The sequence below is a fragment of the Schistosoma haematobium genome, chromosome ZW, assembly GCF_000699445.3.
Source record: "Schistosoma haematobium chromosome ZW, whole genome shotgun sequence".
Classification (NCBI taxonomy): domain Eukaryota; kingdom Metazoa; phylum Platyhelminthes; class Trematoda; order Strigeidida; family Schistosomatidae; genus Schistosoma; species Schistosoma haematobium.
In genome coordinates this window covers 83899323-83924600 of record NC_067195.1, presented here as the reverse complement: position 1 = coordinate 83924600, position 25278 = coordinate 83899323, and the positions used below count along the sequence as shown (strand labels likewise).

The 25278-nt window shown below is 32.4% G+C and overlaps 2 protein-coding genes across 2 annotated transcripts in view; one reads left to right on the top strand and one right to left on the bottom strand.

Moving 5' to 3' along the window:
- The first annotated feature begins 386 nt into the window (after positions 1-386).
- Positions 387-22374, top strand: MS3_00004566 (uncharacterized protein). The gene is made up of 14 exons (XM_051212503.1): positions 387-867; positions 2518-2619; positions 4026-4208; positions 4961-5230; positions 5714-5836; positions 6282-6440; positions 8250-8396; positions 10079-10242; positions 12206-12509; positions 13721-13945; positions 14581-14703; positions 15847-15974; positions 19764-19965; positions 20802-22374. Exons 1-14 carry the CDS (start codon positions 634-636, stop codon positions 20961-20963), a joined length of 2526 nt encoding a protein of 841 aa, XP_051072688.1. The 5' UTR covers positions 387-633; the 3' UTR covers positions 20964-22374.
- Positions 22375-22832: 458 nt separating this feature from the next.
- Positions 22833-25278, bottom strand: part of MS3_00004565 (uncharacterized protein) — a 41459-nt gene continuing 39013 nt past the window's right edge. Inside the window, exon 5 of the mRNA XM_051212502.1 lies at positions 22833-24405. Within this exon, the coding sequence (XP_051072687.1) occupies positions 23992-24405 (414 nt within the window). The 3' untranslated portion in view covers positions 22833-23991. The remainder of the gene's footprint in view (positions 24406-25278) is intronic.

Here is a 25278-nt window from a genome sequence, read left to right as displayed (position 1 = left end):
CACTGAAAAACAAAGACTGCTAAATTAATGCTCTTAGCAGTTATTTTGTGCTTTTTCATGCAGCAAAAGATGACTTGAATATGGAAATCTTATTACTCATACGACCCAACAGACACGGCAATTGAAATACGGAATGACCGCGTCTAGTCGGGCCGTTCAAGGTTTTTGAAGCGAAAAGGCGGACAGATTTGAAGGAGCCTACCGTTTTTGCCTTGCCGTCGCTTTCTAAACAAGAGCTTTCTACCTGATCGTGATTGTCTAGTGTGAGAATATCGTAGTACCGCTGGCTTGGCAGTCGTGCCCACCAGACTTCAAATGCTTCTGCGATATATATCGTTTAAGAGTTGGATTAATATTTGTGGTGATTCCCTACTAAATAAAACTTTGATTCGTCTCTATTAGACTATTGTTCGAACTAAAAGCTATCCGTTCACTTTCAGTATCCCATTAAAAGATTTTTTAACACTTTGAAAGAATATTTACGCAGACTTCCAGGTTATTGAGCGACAAAATGTCACAAAACATCATGTTTGAGTTTCAATGTAGTTTGTTCAATGCTGCTGAAGCACCATTTGTTTTACTGTTTCGGTTGCATCAACTCGTTTAACGTTTTTGAAGCTACAAAATTGTGATATGTTGTCTGATGCTGAGAAAAGGAAGCAAATAAGTGTTAGAGGGATTGCTCAGCTGGAAAATGTGACAAATCTTAAATCTGACTTCAACAGACACTTGCATTTTGATGGTGTTAAAGATAGGAACGTCGCAACGTCCCTCGACTTCTATCAAGCGTTAGCACGTACAGTTTGGGATCATCTTTGCTCTCGATGGATTCGATCTCAGCAGTTTTACCATAGAGAGGATCCAAAGGTTAGTCATATTCTCGATATCTTACTGTTTTTGCGTAATTTGAAGTGTCGATTTCTTGTTTTTTTTACTTAGGAAGACTCAGTTAACTCACTTGCGTTAATAAAGTATTTGTGAAGTAAGATTATTTTGATCATTCCCATCGTAAAGTTATTCTTTTGTATAAAAGTGAGCAAACAACAGGCGAAATTCTTTTCGACTGAAGTTTGTCACGGACTATTTGTGATATATTCAGAACGTTTGTATATTCTCATCTTTGAAAAATCTTAAAATGTTGGCTTTGTATTAAAAAACAATGATGTTTTCAACACTTTTGATCAGTGGACTAATGAACAAGTCTTTAAAAACCTGCAATGTTTTGAGGTTTGGCAACCTAAAATTATGACAAAATTATTCGAAGCGTTACTATATTCTGACATGTTACTTCGTTGGTAATTTGTGCTAGGTGAAATATGCACCACACATTTTCTGGAGAACGTGTAATATGTACCTATGGTCATTTCAGTGTATGGGATTTTCGAAATATAAGCATTTTTGGCAGCTTATTATACCCTTCCGTTTCCCCCATTATTATTATCATTATGATTATTTTACACTACTTTACACTAATCTCGTCGCTATTCTCTTTTTCTCTTCTCATTCTCATTGTTTTATGTGGCGCATATATATTTGGTGCCCCCTTGCACCAGTATTTATGTGTTCAAACAAACAAACAAATAAGTAAATAAGCTTATTATCAGTATTTATGTAATTCACTTCAGTGAGACAAAGTTCCATGTGAGCAAACATTGTGATGGTGAAAATAGCGAAACGACTTATTGGCGATCGAATACAGAATTTACTTACGTTTTAAAACTGAGGTTCAAATAAAATCTGATTTAACTGATGGTTCATTGCCTTCACTGATAGTAGCTGTCTTTATAATTTATGGATTGCTAAAACTATTCTGATTCCTTGTCTGGTCGAAATTGATATACAAAGCACACGGAGGTCTTAATACTCACGTGGCCGATGTGATTACTTCATTTCTTTTGACCTAGCCACCTGGCAATCGTTTGATAAAGTACCCTAAAACTACAGAATCAAAATTAAGGTTACTTTATGGTGATTTTCGAGGTCTCTCCGTGTGCGGACATCAAAAGTGATGTATTTTCTTCCATTTCCAAAGAAGTAAGTTATGCGCCACTTCGCTAGACTACTTTGTTTAGCACTAAAAACGGTTGTGTAAACATTATATGTTTCTTCTGATCATCCCATCTTGTTAGACATTGACGAAATAGTTTTAAGAGGTCGATTCGCACTAGTGAAACCTTTTAAATCTTGCTTTGCTACGACTCAATATCCGGCACTGACTACGTAAATGTGTTACTATCTTAGGAACAACATTTTATGTTGTGCGAATTGATTATAATTCATTAACTTGAAAGGATGTAAATGAGGTGTTGTTTATTTTTGTGATGCGCCTCTTAGTCACAAGAAGATTAACCTATCAAATATCTCGTTAACCACGTGCTTATCGTTTGATTTCAACCCCACCCCACTTCGTCTTAGTGTACAAACTTGTAAACAATTTGGATTCTGTTGCTCAGTATTATTATTCCTGTTATCTTACTACAAACAAATAAAGATGATTATCTTGTTTTCATATTGCAGCGCATATACTATTTGTCCTTAGAATTTTACATGGGCCGCACTTTGACCAATACAATGCTGAATGTAAATATTGCTGCTGCAGTAGATGAGGCGATGTACCAAGTGAGTTTTATTATTTTGTCAAGTTCAAGGTTTTAAATCGCTCTTAACAGAGATCAATGGCTTCAAAGAGCAATATCATATTTCAATTTGGCCACCCCCAAATTTTTAAAACGTACACTTAATTACAACATTATAAACCCTTAATGTAGTGACTAGCCAGGTCCTTTTGGGTTTAACGAAATTCGAAGTTGAGTAAAGTTTGAAACCGTGCTTATATCAGTGAACCAAAGACTTACTTCAGTTGTAACTTTACCACAACTAAGGAGCATTTCATTGGTGATATATATATATATATATATATATATATATATATATATATATATATATATATATAATATATATATATGCTGATAGGGTTATTTCATGTAGATCTAATACAAAGGTAAAGCGCTTCGTTTATTGACGCAAATGGTATGTGAGATTCTCAAACCCCTCAAACCATAGTCTTAACGGTTAATTGTCAATTTTTCCTTGATCTATGTATTTTTAGATATGAAACTAACTGATTAATAAAAGTCACTAGTCAGTTTCAATGCAATTAAATCCGTTCTTCACCATACAAAAATTAAATGGAAGCGTAGTAGTACCATGTTAAACCACTCAATACCGATTATTATTGGTTCACTTCTCATAATTTTAGCAAACAATAGATGATAGCGTATTACATAAGCTTGATCCATAGCTTTCTCCTACACCATTATTTTCTGAGAGGTTCACACTCCAGAAAGATTAGCCACCTTTAGCAGTAAAATGTTTCAACTTTGTTCATTGTCTCAACGTTTATTTGAATTCATAATGACCATTTTGATCAGTCATCTCGGTCTTTAGCACGCTAAAGAAACATTTTGAAAATTGTACTCACCAAGTGTCATTTTTATTTCTCCTACCGATTATTGTCGATCGCATACAGACACCATGCATGAAAACGCTTTCTCGTCATATACAAAACGTAATTGAGTGTATGGGCTTTGACGACAAAAGGAGATATCAGAAGGCTCTTTAAATGTATCTTTGCCACACAAACAAACCATTGATCTACATAACCATATCTTTTCTTTGTTATTTAGTGTATTCTCATGTTTGGCAGAAGTATTTTGGTGTATTTTTGATAGACATTGACGTATACATAAGAGACCCATATTTTGTTTGTCAACATTATCTTTTGAAATGTAACCAAATACTTCTCTAATTTGGTACGTCCCCAACAATACCCTTCACATGGATAACGAAACTATACTCAAAACAAGATTCAAAAATGTTTTAAAATAATGTGGTGGTGTTTTGGTCTATGTCATTCTAATTAATCAGTCAGTTCATAAGAGCTTTCGTCAGTGAGTGGTTTCAGATAGTCTGTCTGACATAACTATTAAAGTATTTAATTTCTGATTTTGCTTATCTGAATACAGTTGGGACTGGATATCGAGGAACTAGAGGAAATGGAGTCTGATGCTGGTCTTGGCAATGGTGGGTTAGGACGTCTAGCTGCCTGTTTCTTGGATTCAATGGCAACATTAGGGTTGGCCGCTTATGGATATGGCATCCGTTATGATTATGGCATTTTTGAACAGTCTATTCGCGATGGCTGGCAGGTAAGCACACTTGTGAACTGTATATCATAATAAAAAGTTAAAATAAGCGCTGAACTAACCCTTACTTTCGGGATATAAATTCCAAAATACGATTAAGCAGAAAGAAATTAGGTGAAGGAACAAGCATTGATTTTTAAATTAGATTCATTGTTCATTTTAATCCAGTGTGATGTCTGTTCATTTGGCCGTGGATTAATTCAGCTCAAGGTTTGCGGAGTATTTCATTAGATTTATATTAATTAACTAACTGTGATATTTTGCTCACTTGACTTTTATTAAGTATATTATTCAATTGCATTAATGTCATATTATTTTGTGCTCAAGTGACAACTGTTTGACTCAATAATTTCCCTAATTAATAATTATTGAATTTAGTCTTATTATAACTAAACAAATTCAAGAGTAATTCGAATTCTTCTGGAGTCTTACCGAATAAATCATCCTTACAAATTTTACGTTTTGCAGTAATCAGAACAAGTAAGAGAAAGAAGCTGTCTCATCCTGATTTAAAGTGATATTGTGATAGCCGTTGTTACCACAAGCTACCTCAAGATATAATTGCCTTATATAAAATCCTATGGTAAATGATATGTATAGTCTTGCATAAGTTTTCTTTAGTTAGGATAAATTAGCAAGGAAAATTTTGGCTTACAATGTTTGTTGTTGATCAAATGTACAAGAGTTAGTAATTCTAGGGTTGTTCTAGCCTAAAGTTTATCGCATATTTACCCTTATTTTCACTTTGTACGTAGGTTGAAGAACCCGACGAGTGGTTACGCTTTGGAAACCCTTGGGAAAAAGGTAGACCAGAATATTGCTATCCTGTCAACTTTTACGGACGTGTTGAAGATGCTGGAAATGGACGTAGACGATGGGTTGATGCTCATCCAGTCTTTGCAATGCCCTATGACACCCCAGTTCCAGGGTATAGAAATAACACTTGCAATACTCTTCGGCTGTGGTCTGCCAAAGCTCCAAAAAGTTTTGATCTCGGTATATTTAATATGGGTGATTACATAAACGTAAGATAATTTGTTATTTGTCCAAAATCTCTTATAAATCTGTTGAAATTTCTTAACTACCATAACTGATTTGGCTGAAAACAATGTTAGTTACAGTATGAATTTGTTTGCCGTTAACTGATATATTGATATTGACATTGAAACTACCATTTTATATAATTGCAGTCTAAACAGAATAGATGTCCTGTGCTGTTGCCAATTACGCTTTTCGAAACAATACCATTTTGTATTCGGTTACATCTTAAGCAGTTTTCTATTGAACAATATTAACTCGATTCCTGTGCAGCAGGTTACCTCTTTTAGTCACACTTTATCTTGTTCAATGCTATTATCTATTCCAGCGTTATGCAAGACAAAACATACTTTTTTGTGAAAATAAGTGAAAATTTATAAGATCGTAGTATGTTTGCTTTTCTATTTTCATCACACTCATTTAACCCTTCCAGAAATACTATGATTCTTTTTATTCTTTCTCTGCTTTAGGCTGTATGTGCACGTAATCATGCGGAAAATATATCCAGAGTTCTTTATCCAAATGACAATTTCTTTGTTGGGAAGGAACTTCGCCTTCGTCAAGAGTATTTCTTAGTTGCTGCCACTTTGCAGGTAATATCCTGAAAGCATTCTACCTAATTTTGTCATATAAAAACTCCGTAAAGACAAATCTTACGAAACCAACTCTTCCATTTTTCTATGTGACTCTCATGAATAAAATAGAAGCTGACAGTGTTTTAGACCATCGAGTCTAAACTCTATGGTTCACATTTTCAAGACATATATATATATATATATATATATATATATATATATATATATATATATATATATATATATATATATATATATATAGTTGTAATTAGTGTTTTGTAAGTATACTGTGTATAATTTGCTTTTACCTAGCAACCCTATAACATAGCCAACATGCAATGTTACCGAATTCATCAAAATAAAATTCTCATTAATATGTTGAGTTTATAAAAAAGAATCCTTTTTGTTGTTGATTCATCTATGCATATATTAACCTTTGTGTTCTAATTGTTCATTTTTACAGGATATAATTCGGCGTTTTAGAAGTAATGATTCCCACCATCGATCGTTTGATGAATTTCCCAACAAAGTTGCTATCCAATTGAATGACACACATCCCTCACTGGCAATTCCTGAATTACTACGTATCTTAGTTGACTTGGAAGGTTTAGAGTGGAAAAAAGTAAGTTTCTAACATTGAATTAAATAATCACTCAAGTTTCTGACACTTGAAATTCTTTTTTTCAAATAGACAGAATATTATCTACCATTCTATATTTTTACTACGAAACGGCACTAATAAGAATATGTCAAACCACTGACACATTTTACTTGGGAAGATTGATCTTGACTCGAGTTTAGGTAGTATTCCACCCGACAATGATACAGTGATATCTCTCTTAATCACAAAAATGTACGAGTTTGGTCACCAAGCCTGGTTATTTCCATTGAAAATAAACATAGCTATCATACTATGTATATGGTCTGGGAAGACAAATTTTAATATGTACCGGAAGCCGTATTACCATTTTGATTACTCTCAGTAAGTGATTGAATATTATAACACCTAACAAACACCGTAATTAGTAATATAGTATGTTGTAGTAAAATATGCTGATGCTAAACACATGTATATTAGACGACGATGGCAAATAAATTGATGAAGTATTGAATCTTCATCGATTAGAGGGGTTAAGACATATGGTGGTCTAACATTGATCGACTCATGATCTCAATCGAAAACTCAATCATCACAAACCCATGCTGATAATTACCATGTGTTCACTAGTGAGTAGTTTCGAGAGGTATTTCTTGGAGTTCTAGTGAAAAGCTGTGAGCGGTGGGGTCATATCCATGTAAGTTGGAGACAGTTATCTACCTCAGACAATGGATGAAGGGTTGAGCAAGATCATGGATCGATTGAAGTTAAACATCAACATCATTGGATGTAGGCTCAGTGGTGATACATATATTCATCCTTAATCACCCTCTTATGTATAAGTATGTCAATCACTATAATAACTCTGATTTTCAAGCATTTTAGGTTGTAAGTAGCTGATGAGAGCCTAACGAAATAAAATGGACCCACATTATTCTGCACCAATCTTTTTTCTTGCTCTCTTTAAAGGTTAAGCGTTCACACGTAAGACCGAAAGTCCTAGATTCGGATCCCACATATGGGATCGTGGGTGTACACTGCTGAGTCCCGTATTAGGACGAAACGGCCATCCAGTGCTTCCAGGTTTTCGATTTTGGTCTAATATTGATCGATTCATGATCTCAATCAAAATCATGTATTGCATTTGTCTAACAGCCACCTCCCTCAACAGATGATGTTTACGGGTGTTGGAAACAGGTTTGGAAAAAAGCTAGGGACGACTAAATGGATTCATAGTATCGGCCAATCAAATCATTGACTGTTGGTAGGCTTAGACTATATGAGTGATTACCATAACCAATAGTTTAAGAAGTTGGATGACGTCTCAAAATCAGTCTCAATTGTGTAGATACATTCAGTCCTCATCTTTTCTGAGATCTTGAGTCGTAAAGTTATCCAGTACTTTTGATTCCACAAATTAATTCCCCCTTCTCAAATCGCTATTTTTTGTCACTATTCTTAGTTTTTTCTACTAACACTGATACTTTGCTGCTAATAATCTGGCATTTGTCCCGATAATTTAATCACACTGTGCTGATACAGTTTGACAACTTAATCCAAAGCACATATATGCTAATTTTTACGTTACCTATGACTGACTGACCGGTAAACTAATCATTACTTTAAATATTTTGGGTTCTTATCTATGATTAAAAAAATTTAGTTTATTCACATCCTTCACAAACTGTGAATAATAGTAATATGATGCAAATTATAATATTATTAACTTCATATTTCACCTCTTAAATACTCTTGTGTCTTAATCCTCCTTAGGTTATTCTGTAAAGTATTTCGTAACCTAATCTTATGTTCTCTTTATCTACACATAAAAAGGCATGGGATATAAGTTACCATACATTTGCGTATACAAACCATACAATCTTACCTGAAGCATTGGAACGTTGGCCTGTCACATTATTGGAGCATATATTACCACGTCATTTAGAAATTATCTATCAAATTAATGCTGAGTTCTTAGATGTGAGTTTCAATGTGAATCTATATATATATATATATATATATATATATATATATATATATATATATATATATATATATATATATATATATATATATATACAAGGATACAAATGTAATGATATTTTGCTATAAGATTTTATGAATGAAGTGTACATAATGCAAAATAGCTGATATTAACTTTTCTATAAAATAGAAATTCTGGGTGACTTATCATATGCACAGATCTACTAATAAGGAAAGTATAAAGTAAATTGAACATCATCTTTCAGCAGTGTATTTTCTCCCCTAAAAGTATCTTAATTAACTCATGAAACGTTTGGTATGGTGAGTTTTAGTTTAGTTGACTGAAAACTTACAGTTCGAGCATCAAAAACAGATTAAATATTTTCACAAAATGTTTACTAATGTATGTATTATGTTCCCCATCAGCTGCAAACGTTTGATTGAATTCAAAAGGGTTTGTCTCTGTTTACTGTACTTATGGACGTTGCAGCACCTGAAATGGTTTGGATTATCTCATTTTTGATATTTTGACTGAAATTTGATCAGTCTTGGCATATGTGCATTCTGTGTAAAATCCCTTTATTATATAGAATAGATCGAATGTAGCTAAGTGGATAACGCAATGGTGTTTAAAGTGGACGGTAGTGCGTTCGAGTCCATGCACGTTCAGCTGTTGAGTCTCAAGTGGGACGACATATGCGTCCTGAACTGCACTAAGGGCCACGTTTTATCTATTACATCTTACTCCACTTGGTTGAACAGAGGTACAGAAAGCAGCATAAATGGTAACTTATGTTTTACAATGGATCGAAATTAATTAACTTTTTGATTTGATGGTACTCCGACAGTCTCACTTGTTTTAGACAATTGTTTCATTTGGAACAATTCAAAGCAAACGCTGATCAGAATTACATCATTGAGCATTCACTCTGATTCATCATTTTGTAATATTTCGTACATGTAGTTCGTGTGTGTAACTTAACATGGACTGACAATCTGGCTCTTTTAAGGATTCCAGACAGGAATGTAATAACTGAGCACAAATCAAACAATCTTTTTGGGTCTGAATGCCTTGGAATTTTAACTTTGAATTTTAGTATTATCATCACAGTCCTCCAAAGTAGTCATTCTCCATATGTACTTTAATCATTTATTTTGATCAATTCAAAATTATAACCAACTGATTTCATTCGTCATTTAAAAGTAGTCTTTCAACCTTTAAATGTCTTTTGTGTTTTTGGTACATGCAGACAGCATGTGCAAGATTTCTATGATCAAATAACTATAGACTTTGTACATTATAATGGAAGCTTACTGAATTGGCCAACCAAATATTATTGACTAACAGTTTTCACTTTTTGACCTTGCCCGCAAAGTCAAGGGCTTTTATAATTTTTTCTTAGTAACTCACTAAGTACATGAACAGATATTAAACTCTATTATCACATTACTACCCAAGTTTTACAAAATCGAATTCACGTCATTTTCACAGACAAGCTAACTTAATGAAAATATTTTTTAAAAGTTGAAATGTTAATTGTGTTCTAATACATATCGAAATTTTTTTCCCTAAGATTATCTTTACATAAATCAACAGATTTACATTTACTGGTTCCTGCGTAAATAAGCGTCTGTACCGTATGTTTCCTTTGATTTTTTCTGTATTTTTTATTATCTAGATTGTACGTGCGAAATGGCCAAACGATGATGACCGTATTCGTCGTATGTCATTGGTAGAAGAAGAAGGCGAAAAACGTATTAATATGGCCTACTTGTGTATTGTAGGATCTCACACAGTTAATGGAGTCGCAGCAATACATTCACACTTATTGAAAACTCAAACGTAAGAGTTTTTACTTTATAATAGATTCACGTCATTACAATTTATTATTATTTAATATTACTTAAAGGTAATTTACATGTGGGTTGCAAAAAGTTAACTTTCAAAGTGACGGAGTTCCAACTAATAAAATACGACCGATAGTGATAGTTTATAGTAATAGGGATTGTAAAGTATAGAGTTTTTGATGATGTTGCGTTATCTGATCTCTAGATCGCTTAATTTAGAATGTTTCATCGCCTCTGTTGACATCATCAGGCCCTACCTCATTTAAAAGGTAGCTTTTCAGTTATTTCATTCATTACTGTAGGGAGAGTTATGGAGACCGTAGAACTTTCCTAGGTCAAATCATGAACTAATACTATTTAAACCTCTATTAGAAACCGAAAAGCACTAAATAGAGGTTTCGTCCTATTATGGGAATCCACAGCAATACACAGTCATAACCCAGCATCCTGTAATAGAACCCAACACCTCCGGACACGTGAGCAGACGCCTAACCTCTAGACCACTGAGTAGGCGTCCGATGTTGCACATGTCCAACTTTAACTAACTAAAGATATTCCGCAACTTTTATCTACTACTTCCGGTGGATAGTTGCCTCACTTCCGATGTGGTTGAATTCCACTGGTCATGGCTTCATACTTGAACTGAGAGCTGGTCATTAGTGAGCTATTCCGGGAGTCATGAGTGAATGCTGCTGTTAGATGCTTCCAGGCTTTCACTGGTGGTCTAGCTAATATCAGTTTGTGAATCCAACCGTTCCATATATCAGAATGGGGTTTGCGTATTGCTTGTCTTGCTTTGTAATTGGTTGTCTTCCTTGGTTTTGTTGTTTCTATATATTGTTATATTCATATTGACTGTCTTTTTCAGTTGAGCTTTGACCATGTGATTAGTTGACTTTTTAAGTATGAGTTGATAAATGGGATGTCTGTCGATATGTATATTGACTGTCAGTTAATCTAAATGAGACACCACTTAAAATTTCCCAGCACTTTAAAAGATCCTCAGTCCATAATTTCGTGGCTTTTCGTAACCGAATTCATGCCTATTGTTTTTTACGTACATTGATATGATAACATATCATGCCACCTCATTCCTATTCTGTGCTCTTATATGCGAAAGTTGTTGTGTTTTCCGCAGTTGGTGTGATTTTTTTCATAGATGGTGTTTTATTTCGCGAATAGAAGTTATTATACTTCCTAGAAAGTTCACTTCTCCTTATAATTGTTTTGGTTTTCACTTAGATACCATCATCGTCTGTTCATATCTTTATTTATTGTGTTTTACAATGTTTTATTACAGCAACTAATACTTTTCTTGTTGAGAAGTCCATCACATCGTTAATGTTTGTCATCATTCGTAACGGTTTCTCTCTTTGCAAATCCAATATTAACTGCTAGTTTTTCATCCAGTTAGCTTAGGATCTATGGGATAAAATCATTCTGTTAACTTATGTAATAAAGCTTCCGCGGCACAAGAACTCGGCTTTTCCGGCTTAGTCACATGTTTGAAAAACCAGTCCACTTCAGTCTGAATGGTCGAATTATATCTCTAGTTTTCATGTAAAACTCATGATTCAAACCCTTGTAACATTAAATTATAATCGCTAAAATATCTTTTGTTCAATACAAATTGTTCGTTTCTACTCAATGAATTGTGACTTGTCAGTTAAATTTATTTACTGATAAAGTTTTAAACTCATTTCAATTTCTCTCATTTAAATAGTTACTTAGTGTCATCCAAGTTAACAAAGTAAAATTGGCTCATATTTCGTTGTAAGAGAAACGCTATACAGTCAGCAGGTGTTTAAACTTTTAGTCTGATAACCATTACATGTTGTTATTTTTCATATAGTTATTTCTTTATATAGTCACTAACTGAGACTTATCTTATACCTCCAGTACTCACCATTGATTATCCTCTTTTCCTTATTGACCTGTACAATTTTGTTTCGCTGCAGTTTCAAAGATTTCGCTGAATTATGGCCAAATAAATTTCAGAATAAAACAAACGGTATTACACCTCGTCGTTGGTTGCTATTATGTAATCCAAATTTGTCAGACTTAATTATGGAAGGAATGAATGGCAGTGAATCATGGATTGTTAACCTTAACGAAATCGCTCAGTTAAAATCACGTGTAAATGATGTTAATTTTCTACGTCAGTTGATACGTATCAAACGGGAAAACAAGGCTAAATTTGCTTCTTATCTGGAACAACATTATGGTGTAACAATCAACCCAGCATCTCTATTTGATATCCAAGTGAGATTTACTTGCTTCAGTTAATTTTGGTAAAATATGTTGATGAATAATTATGTAATTATTCCGAAAATAAATTGCCAATATCATGATTGTTTAAAATGATTAATTATATAAACTGACCTTAATTTTGAACGTTGTGGCGTCTTTGATAGGTATTTAGCTTGATATTTGTTTTGATTGACACCTCAAATCATCGAATGGTGCTGGTACCGCATCATAAACCGACTGAGATTAGAATTTCAGAACCGACACAACCAGTGATGAGGAATTAAACTTGAGTCATAATGTCTCCTTACATATCTCATTGCTGATATTGTCAGTTCTATTTTTTCCATTAGACTAATGCTAATTCATTGAGTTGTGTACCTCTTTGGTGTATTCAATAAGATTTTTAGTTAGAAATACGTTTCGATTCACGTAATAAAACCCGCTTCGATGCATTCACTTTACACTAAGTGGTACTGCTGATGTGTTCCAATCATTTATGTAAAATAAAGGTTTGGTTGTTCACTTGTTTCTTACAAACAGCTGAATGTTGGTATTAGAATGATTTTAATTTTTTAAGTGTCGGTCAAAGTATGAGTAAATTTCTTCTAACTCATGAACTTCTACTAAGAGATTCTATTTATTTGAGAAGCACTTTATTCCTTCTTCTGCATTTATCACTGAGTTTTCAGGGTTTAGCATGAATAGTTTTTCACTAAACATTCCCTTCTCTTGGTTACAGTTAATGTAGAGCGGGTAGGCTATAAAATGTTTCTTCCAATTGTACTATTTCTATTTTTAGGTTAGTGATAAAAATTCCTAAACTACATACAGAACATGCATAAATTAGTATCAAACATTCACTAAAAGATTTCATTTCGACTCTGTTATCATACTGTCAATTATCTCAAAGTATCAATCTGGTTCATTTAACAAAAAATATCTCCGATACTGGACAAGTCAATAGATTCATTACATACCATAGGATTCAGCATCACATGTCAAAACTTCTCAGGTTTCCTATCTTTGCTATCATACAACCCATATTAAACTTAACTTTCCTACCACATACAGTGAACGCCAACTATTTGAACCTTCGAAATTCTACGTTCGATCTTTCAAAATCTTTTTATTTATCTTGAAGTTCAATAACCACTTTTTCCAATTATATATATATATATATATATATCCTTTTGACGGAAGTTTCTTGATTTTCCAAATGTTAGGTCAAAAGAATTCATGAGTACAAACGTCAACTATTAAACTGCTTACATGTCGTCACTTTGTACAATCGTATTAAAGCTAATCCTGAAATACCAATCTGTCCACGTACAGTTATGATTGGGGGTAAAGCTGCTCCAGGTTATCATATGGCCAAACTTATTATCAAGTTGATCAATTCCGTAGGTAAAGTTGTCAATAATGATCCAGTTGTACGTGGTAGAATTAAAGTAAGTGTTAATAATTATTGTTGTATCCGTTTGGTAGTTCACTAGGCATTCTACAGAAAAACTAAAAATTGCTCACTAATTGACTATAATTGAAATATGACTCTACACCTGTTATTTTCTTACTAATTGTATGACTAAGCTTCCTCGTTTGTTATTGTTAGCTAGCAAATTCGGAAATATAGATGTTCTATATCATAATTAATGGACATATTGGTTAAAGAACCGAGAACACTTGGATATCTGTGTACTTACTTTGGTTTGAAAAATTCATAGTTAAAGAAATTGGACGAATTGAATGTTAACGTCCTAATTAAGCTAAATAATCTCGATCAAATAGAAAATTTTTTTCCTCGCTAGTAAATATTTTAACTTTCTGGAAATCACCACATTCAGTTTTGCCCATTTTGCGGTTAATCCCATGAAAAATTCACTAGGAATTCGACTTCAAACTTATACACGTGGCAGCCAAAACGTCAACCGCAGTATAGAGTCCAATTTAATAACATAATAACAATTTTATGCTTGCATATACCTAGTTTTTACATAACAAGCAACCATACCACTCTGTATTGGTATTTTGTAATCAACATACATGTTATTTCCATCTCTGTTTCTACACACGTTTTGTATCGTAGCTTATTTTCCTTGAAAATTATCGTGTATCTTTGGCTGAAAAAATATTCCCCGCCGCTGAATTGTCGGAACAAATTTCTACAGCTGGTACAGAAGCGTCGGGTACCGGTAACATGAAATTTATGGTAAGTCACTAAAATTGTTTAGATTTAGTCTACACATAAAATGCGAAATACTGACTTGTTAATAAACATTCTGTTTATTTTTTTGAATTTCTGATTTCTCCAAGTTCTGCATTAACTTAATACTTGGTTAGAAAATAACTATCATATTTTAGAAGGTAAAATACATCATCTCTCTTACTTTGAGTTGTAGTTCTAATGTATTTTACTGTTTCTGAACAAACATTATTGTATTTACTTCTCTTAATCATTATCATACGGGATACGTATTAATTTGTGTTCTCAGTGGAGGCTGATAGATTTCCTTTTTTGTTCAAAATTATATGAAATTGACATCATCTTGACTAAGTAACAAGACACTTAGAATGTGATCTCGAAAAAAATATATACTAACCTTGATTGAGACAATGACAATTGCTGTACTACTATTTTTAAAACCAATGTAGTGTAGCTGAATAAGAGACGAAATGTAATTACTAAACTAAATGAAGGTTGTGAACTTTCTTGAAATGCTGAGTGAGAAAATGTATAGTCATGGTCTTTTGATAATATTACTCTTCTATCAAAAAGAGATTAAGTTTCATTAGAGTTTGTTATTATATAACAGTGTCGTTAGCAGGTTTAGGTTCCACAAAAAATCTATTGATTTCACTTGAGTTTTTTTTCTAAAACCCAGAAACAACTGATTTTTCATTTCAGATTCATTGGTGTCAAATTAAAAACAGGAACACTTTCTGATGAAACCTAATCTTATTCCAATTAACTATAGTGAAATTATTAAGTTTGAACATTGATAAATTTTAAATTAATTTTTATAGTAAATAGATTTTAAGTGATAATACTTCTTAGAAGTAACACTCTAGAGAGGAACAGTACCCTGTCTTTTTTCCACTGAAATTTCTAACATTTGTTGTACTATTATCGTTAAAAAATTTATCAGATCACTTTGTTTTGTGCTTCCGTATTGTTTGTATTTAATTTTAGACTTTGTTGGTGATTTTATTGAACATCGTATCGTTAATATGTTTTAAAATAGTTTGTGATATTTTATTATAAGATGAAAATTGATGGTTATTTTTTTCTGGAAATGTTATTGTTACACACACATGTTTAAGAAACAATTTCTGTATACTGTTCTGTGTTTAGCTTAATGGAGCTATGACTGTTGGTACTATGGATGGAGCAAACGTAGAGATGTGCGAAGAAATGGGTCGAGAGAATATGTTTGTATTTGGTCTAACCGTAGAGCAAGTTGATGCTCTTCACAAAGTCGGGTAAGATTTAATATAAAATTATAACAGTATGAATTTCTCAATCATTTATTTGCCTAACTGTCGAAATTATTTTATTTTTATGACTTACATAAGTTATTGGCTTCCTTTTCCCTTGTTGATCAAATTATTGTATGGCTGTCTACATTTTAGCAAATAACATGAATTTTCTAACTTGCATTTTCCTTTCCTTTTTGGACAATAAACTAGGTATCATGTACATCTTAGTTTCTCTATATTTGTCTAGAAAGGGTCTGTCATATATATATACATGTACGACTTACTTACTTACGCCTGTTACTCCACGTAAAGTAGCATAGGCCGCTCACCAGCATTCTCCATCCAACTCTCTCTTGGGCAATCCTTTCCAGCTCCTTCCAGTTGTTATTCATCCTTGTCATATCTGATTCTACGGACATTAAAATGTGTGCTTAAGTAATTAGCCAGACGGTTGGGATGACAAAAGAATGACTCCTGTTTGGACTACTCAGTGTTCATGAGGATAGATGCTGACTTTCGTCTGAAGATTATTTATGGTGATGAATCTCTACAGCCTTATCTGATCCATAACCCCAAACCGAATATAATTTCGCGAAATGACGAAACAAGGTGGTATATAACCTAGTTAAAAGTAATGTAATAGTTATTCGCTGCGTAAAGTGATACTCGGGAGTCATTTGGGCCTATTAGGGACAGTGGTCTATATAGAATCATCACTGACGAGACCACTACTGTTCACTTTTAGATAATGGCTTAAATGGGACGCTGATATTTGACTTTCCAACTCTTACAAAAATTGATCATTATGCACTGAGTTACAAAACGCTTGTGTAGTTTAAGATGGGACAGTATTACCTTAGTGATAAGAAGAAATTATGTATAGACAGTTTCAATTCTACAACTCAATCCAAAATGTTATACAGGTGACTAAATCAAACCCACTGATAATGAATTCTTAATCTTTTCTATGTTATTCAATCCAACTAAACGATTCTCACCATCCTCATAATAAATATTGAATTATTTCATTTATCACTTAAGTCTTTGCTTTATTTAAGGTGAATAAATTTTATGATTTCAATAAATTCTAACTAGTGTAGAATATTCATTATTTCTCACTCTTATATCATAGTAAACAATAATTTACTAACATTAATTATTTTTCCATTTAAATATAAAATTCATTCCAGTTAACAGAATGTCATTATGGACAATAGTAAACTTGTGTTGTTTATTCAATTCTAATATATCTACTGATAGAAATAACAAATATGAAAACAAGTTACACTTTATTAATGACCTAAAATAATGATGTATTTATTCACAATTAATAACACATATAAATGTATTATTTCTTAATTCAACTACATGTTGTTATTAGTTGATTAGATTGTCCTAAATAAAAACTGTAAAATATGTTTACGATGTTTAAAAAAATCACTTTACTAAACACGTTTCTAGTCATTCTTTTACTATCTATACAAAGTACCTAAGTTTAGTATTGATTATTGAAATTAATTAATTATTGAATTATTTATTTTAACACAGATATTGGTACAAGGAGGCACCAAATACATATGCGCCACACAAATCTCACTCGAAATGTGTGAGGGCTGTGATACTACCCGGGTGCCCAAACCGAAGCAGGTGGTTTTCTTAGGGGGCCACCCCATGAGACTTCGACCTGAAGGTCTGATCCACAAAGCAGTGGAGCATTGTAAGGAGATGCAATCCCATGGTAGCCGGTGAGCAACGATTGGTTCATACGCCATTTGTTCCCGCAGGATACTGGAGCCCATGTGCACCATTGGTTTGTGATCCGGTTAAAGCGCCGGTCATCCGCTTTTCGTCCTCTCATTTTCGTAAACAACAGTAATGCCACGAGAAGGCAGTAAGTAGGACTTCCCTGGCAGAGGCTATATATGTGTGGCCATGTGAGAGTATTTCGAGAGGGAGAGCGGACTCTCCCCACTCTCGGCCATACCAGGGTATTTGAGGGCTATTTAAATTAAACATTAGTAAGATAAAGCTTGAAAACCCGTTTTAGTACATATGTTTCTAATTTCAATTATTGTGTATAACAACTTTCTCCTATATTTCACTGTTCTGTATTCTTGTATTGAATTTTTTTTCTTTTATAGCAATTGATATTTTTTTATTAGATTACCTATCTAATAAGTTCACTTAATTTAATGATGTTTGATTAAAATTTAGGTTTATTTGTCTTACTTATATTGTTTCTTGGTACCCAATAGGGATTTTAACACGCATAAGCTAGTTGAATCGTTTCATTAATGTCAGAAATTTATGTAATCCATATACTTAAATTATCCAATTTATTTATGTTATTCTTGATATTAGAGACTTCATTAACCAATAAACAAAATTAACATGAGTGGATTTATCGGATTATTTAAATTAAACTTATTGTTTTCCCTTATTGATTAACTCATTTTCTAATTCATGAAACGGCCCTTTGGGATATGTAATAATCTGATCTGGTTAGTGTTACTCGTGAAATATAATTATCTGCTACTCGTTCCTTTAATTATCATGCTCTTATTTATATTTATCAATCTGTTACAGTTAATTTATATCTCAAATTAAGTGAATGTGTTAATAACAGTCTTTGTTATAGTAGTTTTGACAAGAAAATTCTGTCATAGTTGAAAGTATTTGATTCCTAATTCCTTCTAAGTGTCCTCTTTATAATATCTAATCCCATACCAAGTTAACGATTTCGTTGAGCTTATGTTCTTTGGTAAATTGTGTAAATCACATATTATGTTTGTTCACCTGTGTCAACTCAGTTAGTTGGTGCATTAAATTATCAAAACACTTTCTGCCTGGTCATTCTTGAATGAAGTTATAGACTTTGATTGTTATGGTTTTTGGGATGACTTAAGATTGAAGACCTAGATGATATAGCTCAGTGTCATTTACTACGGTTTACATACACCCTAGTTTTATCTTCAGAATCTTGAGAATGTTTCGATCCATTATTTCTCTTTATTCTTATATCTTTTGATTAGTTATTTTTCCTTTTTGTTCTTTTAACAAAATATGATCAATTAAATCTACCTACATTTTTGTCAAGTTTTATTTTGATATATTTGTCTTTAATTATCTCCATTTTCAGAGACAACGTTAAGCAATATAGTTTTATGGTAATATTTACATTATCATCTTTTACTATCTTCTCATATTTTAAAAATAGTATTAATATCAATATGTTTATTCCTTGTGGAGCGAGTATTTCAATGAATCTGCTTTTTAGACATAATTCTATTTTGATCTCAAATACAAATATTTTCTTAATATAACTAAATACATTAGTTCATTAAGTTTATTTTGAATAGTCCAATTGTTAATTAACAACTTAATTAGTTTTAACTTGCTTTGTGTTAGAACTAAGTGATTGGTATAAATCACGTAAAGTGTAGATGTACACAAAAAATCCAGTGTCTCTCATTCACACATTAGTCCATGATTGATTATACTTGGTGATTTAGTCAAAATATGTAAACTATTATAAATGGAGATGATTTTTGGCTAGTAGTGGAATCCAGGCGGCGTGTTTCCTCCCATTTTTGACTCGTCCACTGGATTCGCCTGCATCGTGGAGTTGATTTCCACTCAGGATTCGAATGCAAATTATTGATTATGTTGTCTATTTATTATTTTGATCTAAAAATAGACTGATAATCTTTCAAGTGTCAACTACAATTTTAATCAGTATTGCTATATTAACTCAGCAAATCGTGGTCTTTATCTGCCTTATCACTTTTTTAGCTATCATCCACAAGAATATATTGAAAAAGAACCAGAATTGAAATTATGTCTGGAACAAATTCGGGATGGCTTCTTCTCTCCGGAAAATCCACATCTATTTAAAGATATATATAATAGCTTAGCATTCGATGATCGCTTCCTGCTATGTGCAGATTATGCAAGTTATATACGTGTGCAACAAGAAGTTGAGGAAGCCTACAAAGTAAGTCAAAACTAAATATCTTCAGATGGTCATTGATAACGCCATTTTAGACTAGATAAATGAAAACGATGTGTTCAATTTCATTCTTTGTAATTTTTTAATCTGGTGCTGTTAACATACTATTAATCCGATTAGTTCGAAGACTAATAAGAATAATTTATCCTGTATATGTAGTTTTTCGAGGGCTGTAAACTAGTTAAAATAATTTCAAACAAGTAAGTACTAACTAATAGCTTCACTAATAATAAAAAAATAAGCGGAACAGCAAAGTTAAAGACTGAAGTACAAGTAAACATTAATAGAAAGTCTGTAACCATACGGATTTAACTAAATAATTGAGAACCAAAAAGCTATCAAAGTGTAATGTGACGTAATTATTCTTTGGTTCAATTTTCCTTCAATCTTTAATACGTTGATGCACATGGAGTATATTCTAAGTTGTTTGAAGCTAATTAAATAGAACTATTTTATTTGCTTTAGCAAAATCTGATTTTTTTTATTCCTTATTCAAAAAATAGTTATCTGAATGCTACTCCTGATTTTAGTAAGTAATATTTATAATTTATCGTAGCAAAACAAGTTACCACGTTGCTTATAATTTAATAAACAAAAGTGACTCATACTATTACTAATCTGGGTCTTTTTAGTAGGGTTTTATTTCATGAGTTGGGGTTGCTAACTATAGCCTGTTTCCTCTTCCCAGGCTTGGAACTTTGGAGGAGCTCCGGGTGAATTTATATACTTTTACTACTGGTATTAATTCAAGTTTATGAAAATAACAATAATAATGATAGCAATATTAATAATAACTATTACGTCTTTATTTTCACTCGTAGGATGAACTAAGATGGTCAAAAATGATGCTTATGAATATTGCTTCCTCCGGGAAATTTTCTTCTGATCGTACTATACGTGAATATGCTCGAGATATATGGGGTGTTGAGCCATCAACCATTAAATTACCACCTCCATTTGAACCAGCTATAGAAAAGAAATAGTTTTGTCAAACAAATATTCAGACGTTCACCTTTTATGAATACACTTTTTTGTCCTATTTCTTCACGACCTGTTCCCCTATTGTCATTTAGTCTAGTTAGTAATTTGAAGAAAGAAAGAAAATAACTTTTTCCACTGATGATTTAAAGAAAAAAATTATCCTCTCCTTTCCTTTACATATTAATGTTTTTCAACCTACAATAAGTATTTTATGTAGAGAATATTCTTAATTCCCCTATTATAATGTTATCAAATTACCAATAACTCGCTAATTATGACTGCTATATGTTATTCTTATTCAGTATGTATTCAATTCGTAATGTAATGCTTGAATTAGATCTGATGCAAACAAACACATCAACATAAATTATGATTATCATACTGTAACAGAATGCGTTCATCCTTGACTTCCTCCTTTTCTCTCTTCTTTATTTATAAGTATTTAGATCACTAATAGTAGTATTGGTATTAACCATTGTCATATAGGGAACTATCGTTTGATTATTATATTGGGGGGGGGGAATGAAAGTTCATTTGCTTGTGCTCTTGAGTTTTACAAACATGACCTTTCTAATTAGTTTATTACTTAATGTAATATTGTTATGACTAATATTTGTTTCTTATTTGTTTGATTGATCTCAACTTAGTTATTTTTAAGCTAAATATTAAAAAAAACTCAATAAAATGTGACTAATAAGTGCCTATTAGTCAATATAAGACAACAGTTTTTAAATTGTTTCTATAACTACATCATATTTGTAGCCTCTTACATATAAATCTAGTAATTTCATTAACAACAAAAATAATAATGGTTCTTTACTATTGTTTTAGAAATCTCAATTATTGTTCATTGCTTTTATAAATTTGTTCATAGAAAGAAATATCAATTGGGTATATAACAATGAATGAAATATTGTCTTACAACTAGAATGGCATGTTAATGATTATGTTTACCTTCGAATTACCATAGATATTTGCATTCATTTATTGACAAATTTTCGAATCTCTCTCTCTCTCTCTCTCTCTCTATATATATATATATATATATATATATATATATATATATTTCAAGACATTAATTATAATACACTAGTCTGGATCGAATAATACTTTTGTATCCCATATCATTCGATGAATGACTAAAATACTGAAGAAGCAATAAATCTTTTATGGTGATCTATGCTAGTTGCTCATATATTTGACTCATTTCGCTCTAAGTTATCGGATATAGCATTTGTTTATGTAGTAATTAAAGTGACTGAAATTTTCACAAGTTTATCTTTGAAAACAATCGCTTTTTTATGTAGTTAGTTTTCTCAAGATAGGCTAACTATTTAATTGTTTACCGAAGTCCATCTGTATCAGAAGAGGTTATTCTCAAGTGATAATGTCGAGAGCTGTTGTCGTAAGTCAAAACACATAACTTGTCCAGAAGTGGAATTTCCCAAATGATCATACAATTTTCTCGAACAACGTAGGTTGTCGTCATTGTCAGTAAATTGATAACATAACTGATCATCAGTACTGCTCACTGTGTACTGAAACATTTTATTCTTAAGCTTATGAAACAATTCACATAAGCTCATTCTGTCACTAACAACAAATTTAATATTATTAATCCAGTATTGTTTATGTGATACCGTAAATACGACGAAGCATCAACCCGAAATAGGACACTCAATTTTCTGGTACAAAACAGTGAAAGTCACTCACGTGTTTCATATGTATTTATTCGTGTTTCAACATACCCAGTTTGATTTAGTAACCTACCTAACCGAAAGCAACTGTCTGTAAATTCAGTATTTGTCTGTCATGACACTCAGAGATGAGTTCAATCCTTGACGAGGTTGTAAGCAAACAATGTTGAAAAGTCCCACACTAAGTAAAAAACGTCCAGTCCTCCATAGCCCAAAAGTGATAACCCAACATTTGAAAACAACAAAGGTGTAGCTACAATGTATGGTTTAATAGATATGAGCAATAAAAAAATCTACATGAGTCTGTAAAAGAAAGATTTCTAACTACTTACAGTAACGATAATGACTGTTTCATAGTGTCTTTTGATGAAAGCCTAACGTTTATTTTGAACAGATGTCTGGTGCTTCTTTATTTTCAGTGTTCAGTCAAATAAAATTATGCCATGATGAAAATTAAACATTTCCTCAACAAACATATATATGTTTGCTTATTTTAATTAGTGATTTATTTTGACTGGAACAGTTAATCTATGTAAAGTGGTGGTTGGAAGTAGTCGACAGGAAACCCTGAACCTGGGTTTCCTGCTGTTTGGCACTCGACAGCAAAATGTACCTGTAATCTTGAGGGAACTAACGCTCCTTGGCAGATTTGATCCCGTGTCACCCGACCTTAAGGTCAGAAAAGTTACTACTTGTAGTGTTGGTTACTATGTTAAGCCCACATAACTTGTCTTAGCTTCCGGACAGGCCATTCCATTCATTCACCTTGAGTCACACTTTGATCTTGTTAACTATTCGCCTTTCAACGTTAACGGCTTTTATATGGATGTATGTATGCTCACTCCTTATCTTATTCATTACATGCTTGTAATTTATTTTTGTTCAACTATAAATATCGATTAACTCTTGATTATATGGAGTTGGCTCACGCCACTACACGCCATTTCGTTTCACTTTCTTCTCCTCGTTTGTCTGGATCAACGATTGTAAGATATACGTCTTTGGAATTCATTCTCGTGTTTGACTTATTTAATTCTGTTATTCACTAACACGAGTTAAGTCGATAATTATATGCGAGGTTTGGCAACATGTATATTTCAATAGTAATGAATCATACGATATTAATGGAGTCAGATATAAGGCCACAAATGTTTTGAGTTCGTCAACAATATCGTACGATCCGATTGGCGTAAAATAACGGGCCACTAAAGGTTATCCGCATTGCAGCCCACCTCCTGTAGTACTATCTAGTGATCAGTCAACTGTAGACAACCTATCCATTAGGAATCTGTATATATATTACATGTAATTTAATTCACAGTTATATACATTTTTAAGTGTATTTTTGACATATACAATATTGTTTAGTTTCTGCCCACTCATTATCCGATAAACACCAATTATGTTGTTCATAGAGATCAATTCGACTTATATCCATTACATGAAAATTATTCAATGAATGCTGTGTTATATTCACTTTAACAGTAGCTTCGAAATGTGCATATTCAGGTTGTACTATAATATGTATACGTAAAAGTATACTTTCATGAATGAAATCATGATTAAAAATATTGTTGTTAATATTATTATTATTGTTGTTTAGTATATTGAATTTTTTAATCCAATCTAGTAATGACCATGATGAAGTAGATTGTTCTTGAAACATTGGTATACGTCCATCTTCATCTTGACTGCGAATAAATCGAACCATATCTTGTGGTAGTATAGCTTGTTCTACTGATTTAATCTGAAATAAGTAAGAAATATGTATTATTGTATCCAAATTCACTAAGGCATTTTAAATATGAAAAAATATTTTCATTATGAACTAATATCAAATAGGAAACCATAGAAAAATTAATGGGCATTGGATAGCAATTTTGGACTGGTTTTGGAACTTTTCAATAGTATATTTGGAATGAATGTATATCAGATCAAGTTGTCACGTTTCACATCAGCATACCAATAGGGAATTACTATGAGAATCAAGAGAGGGGATGTAAATAGCATGAACCAATGCCCCCTAAAGCCTTAAGTTATTGATTACCATTCTTTTGAGTGTTCAGATTTTATAACCCAATGAACTGATTTATTATTTTATACTTTAATTTACAGCACATCTCAGCATTACTCACTTGTTGCTCCTATCAATATATCATGTTCGAAATGTACTAAAACTTTTCCTGTTTAACTGTTTCTCATACCCCTCCCTCGAAAAACCTAAAATGTAATCATTTATGTGCTCAAACCCACGTATACCAATAAGGAACTGATCAATTGAAGTCCTAAGCATCAATGGGAAGATCCAAGCAAACAATACCAAGTGAATTCACTTTATAGACTGTTAACGTGGTTAGATGACCTATTTAGTATACGGTTAACTGTTTGTAATCGATAATCTTGATGTTTGATTATGGTTCCTTGAAAAAGCTTGGACCAGATTGCCGATTTACTTCAAATTCATTCTCTGAGACTTCGCTCTAAATATATTCAAGAAACAAAGTTGTTTTTTCAATTAAGCAAAATGTGTTCTTGAAGGTGAGCACTAAGAAAGAACAACCACTCAATACTATTCAGTTTATATGGTATTTTTATTTTTCAAACGGAAGTGAATTTTCTC

Bases quoted from the DNA above. Each gene is read 5' to 3' on its own strand.
- MS3_00004566 (XM_051212503.1), top strand. From the start codon at position 634: ATGTTGTCTGATGCTGAGAAAAGGAAGCAAATAAGTGTTAGAGGGATT. The intron at 4,209-4,960 runs GTAAGCACACTT...CTTTGTACGTAG, and splicing joins CTATTCGCGATGGCTGGCAG to GTTGAAGAACCCGACGAGTG. The intron at 5,837-6,281 runs GTAATATCCTGA...TCATTTTTACAG, and splicing joins TAGTTGCTGCCACTTTGCAG to GATATAATTCGGCGTTTTAG.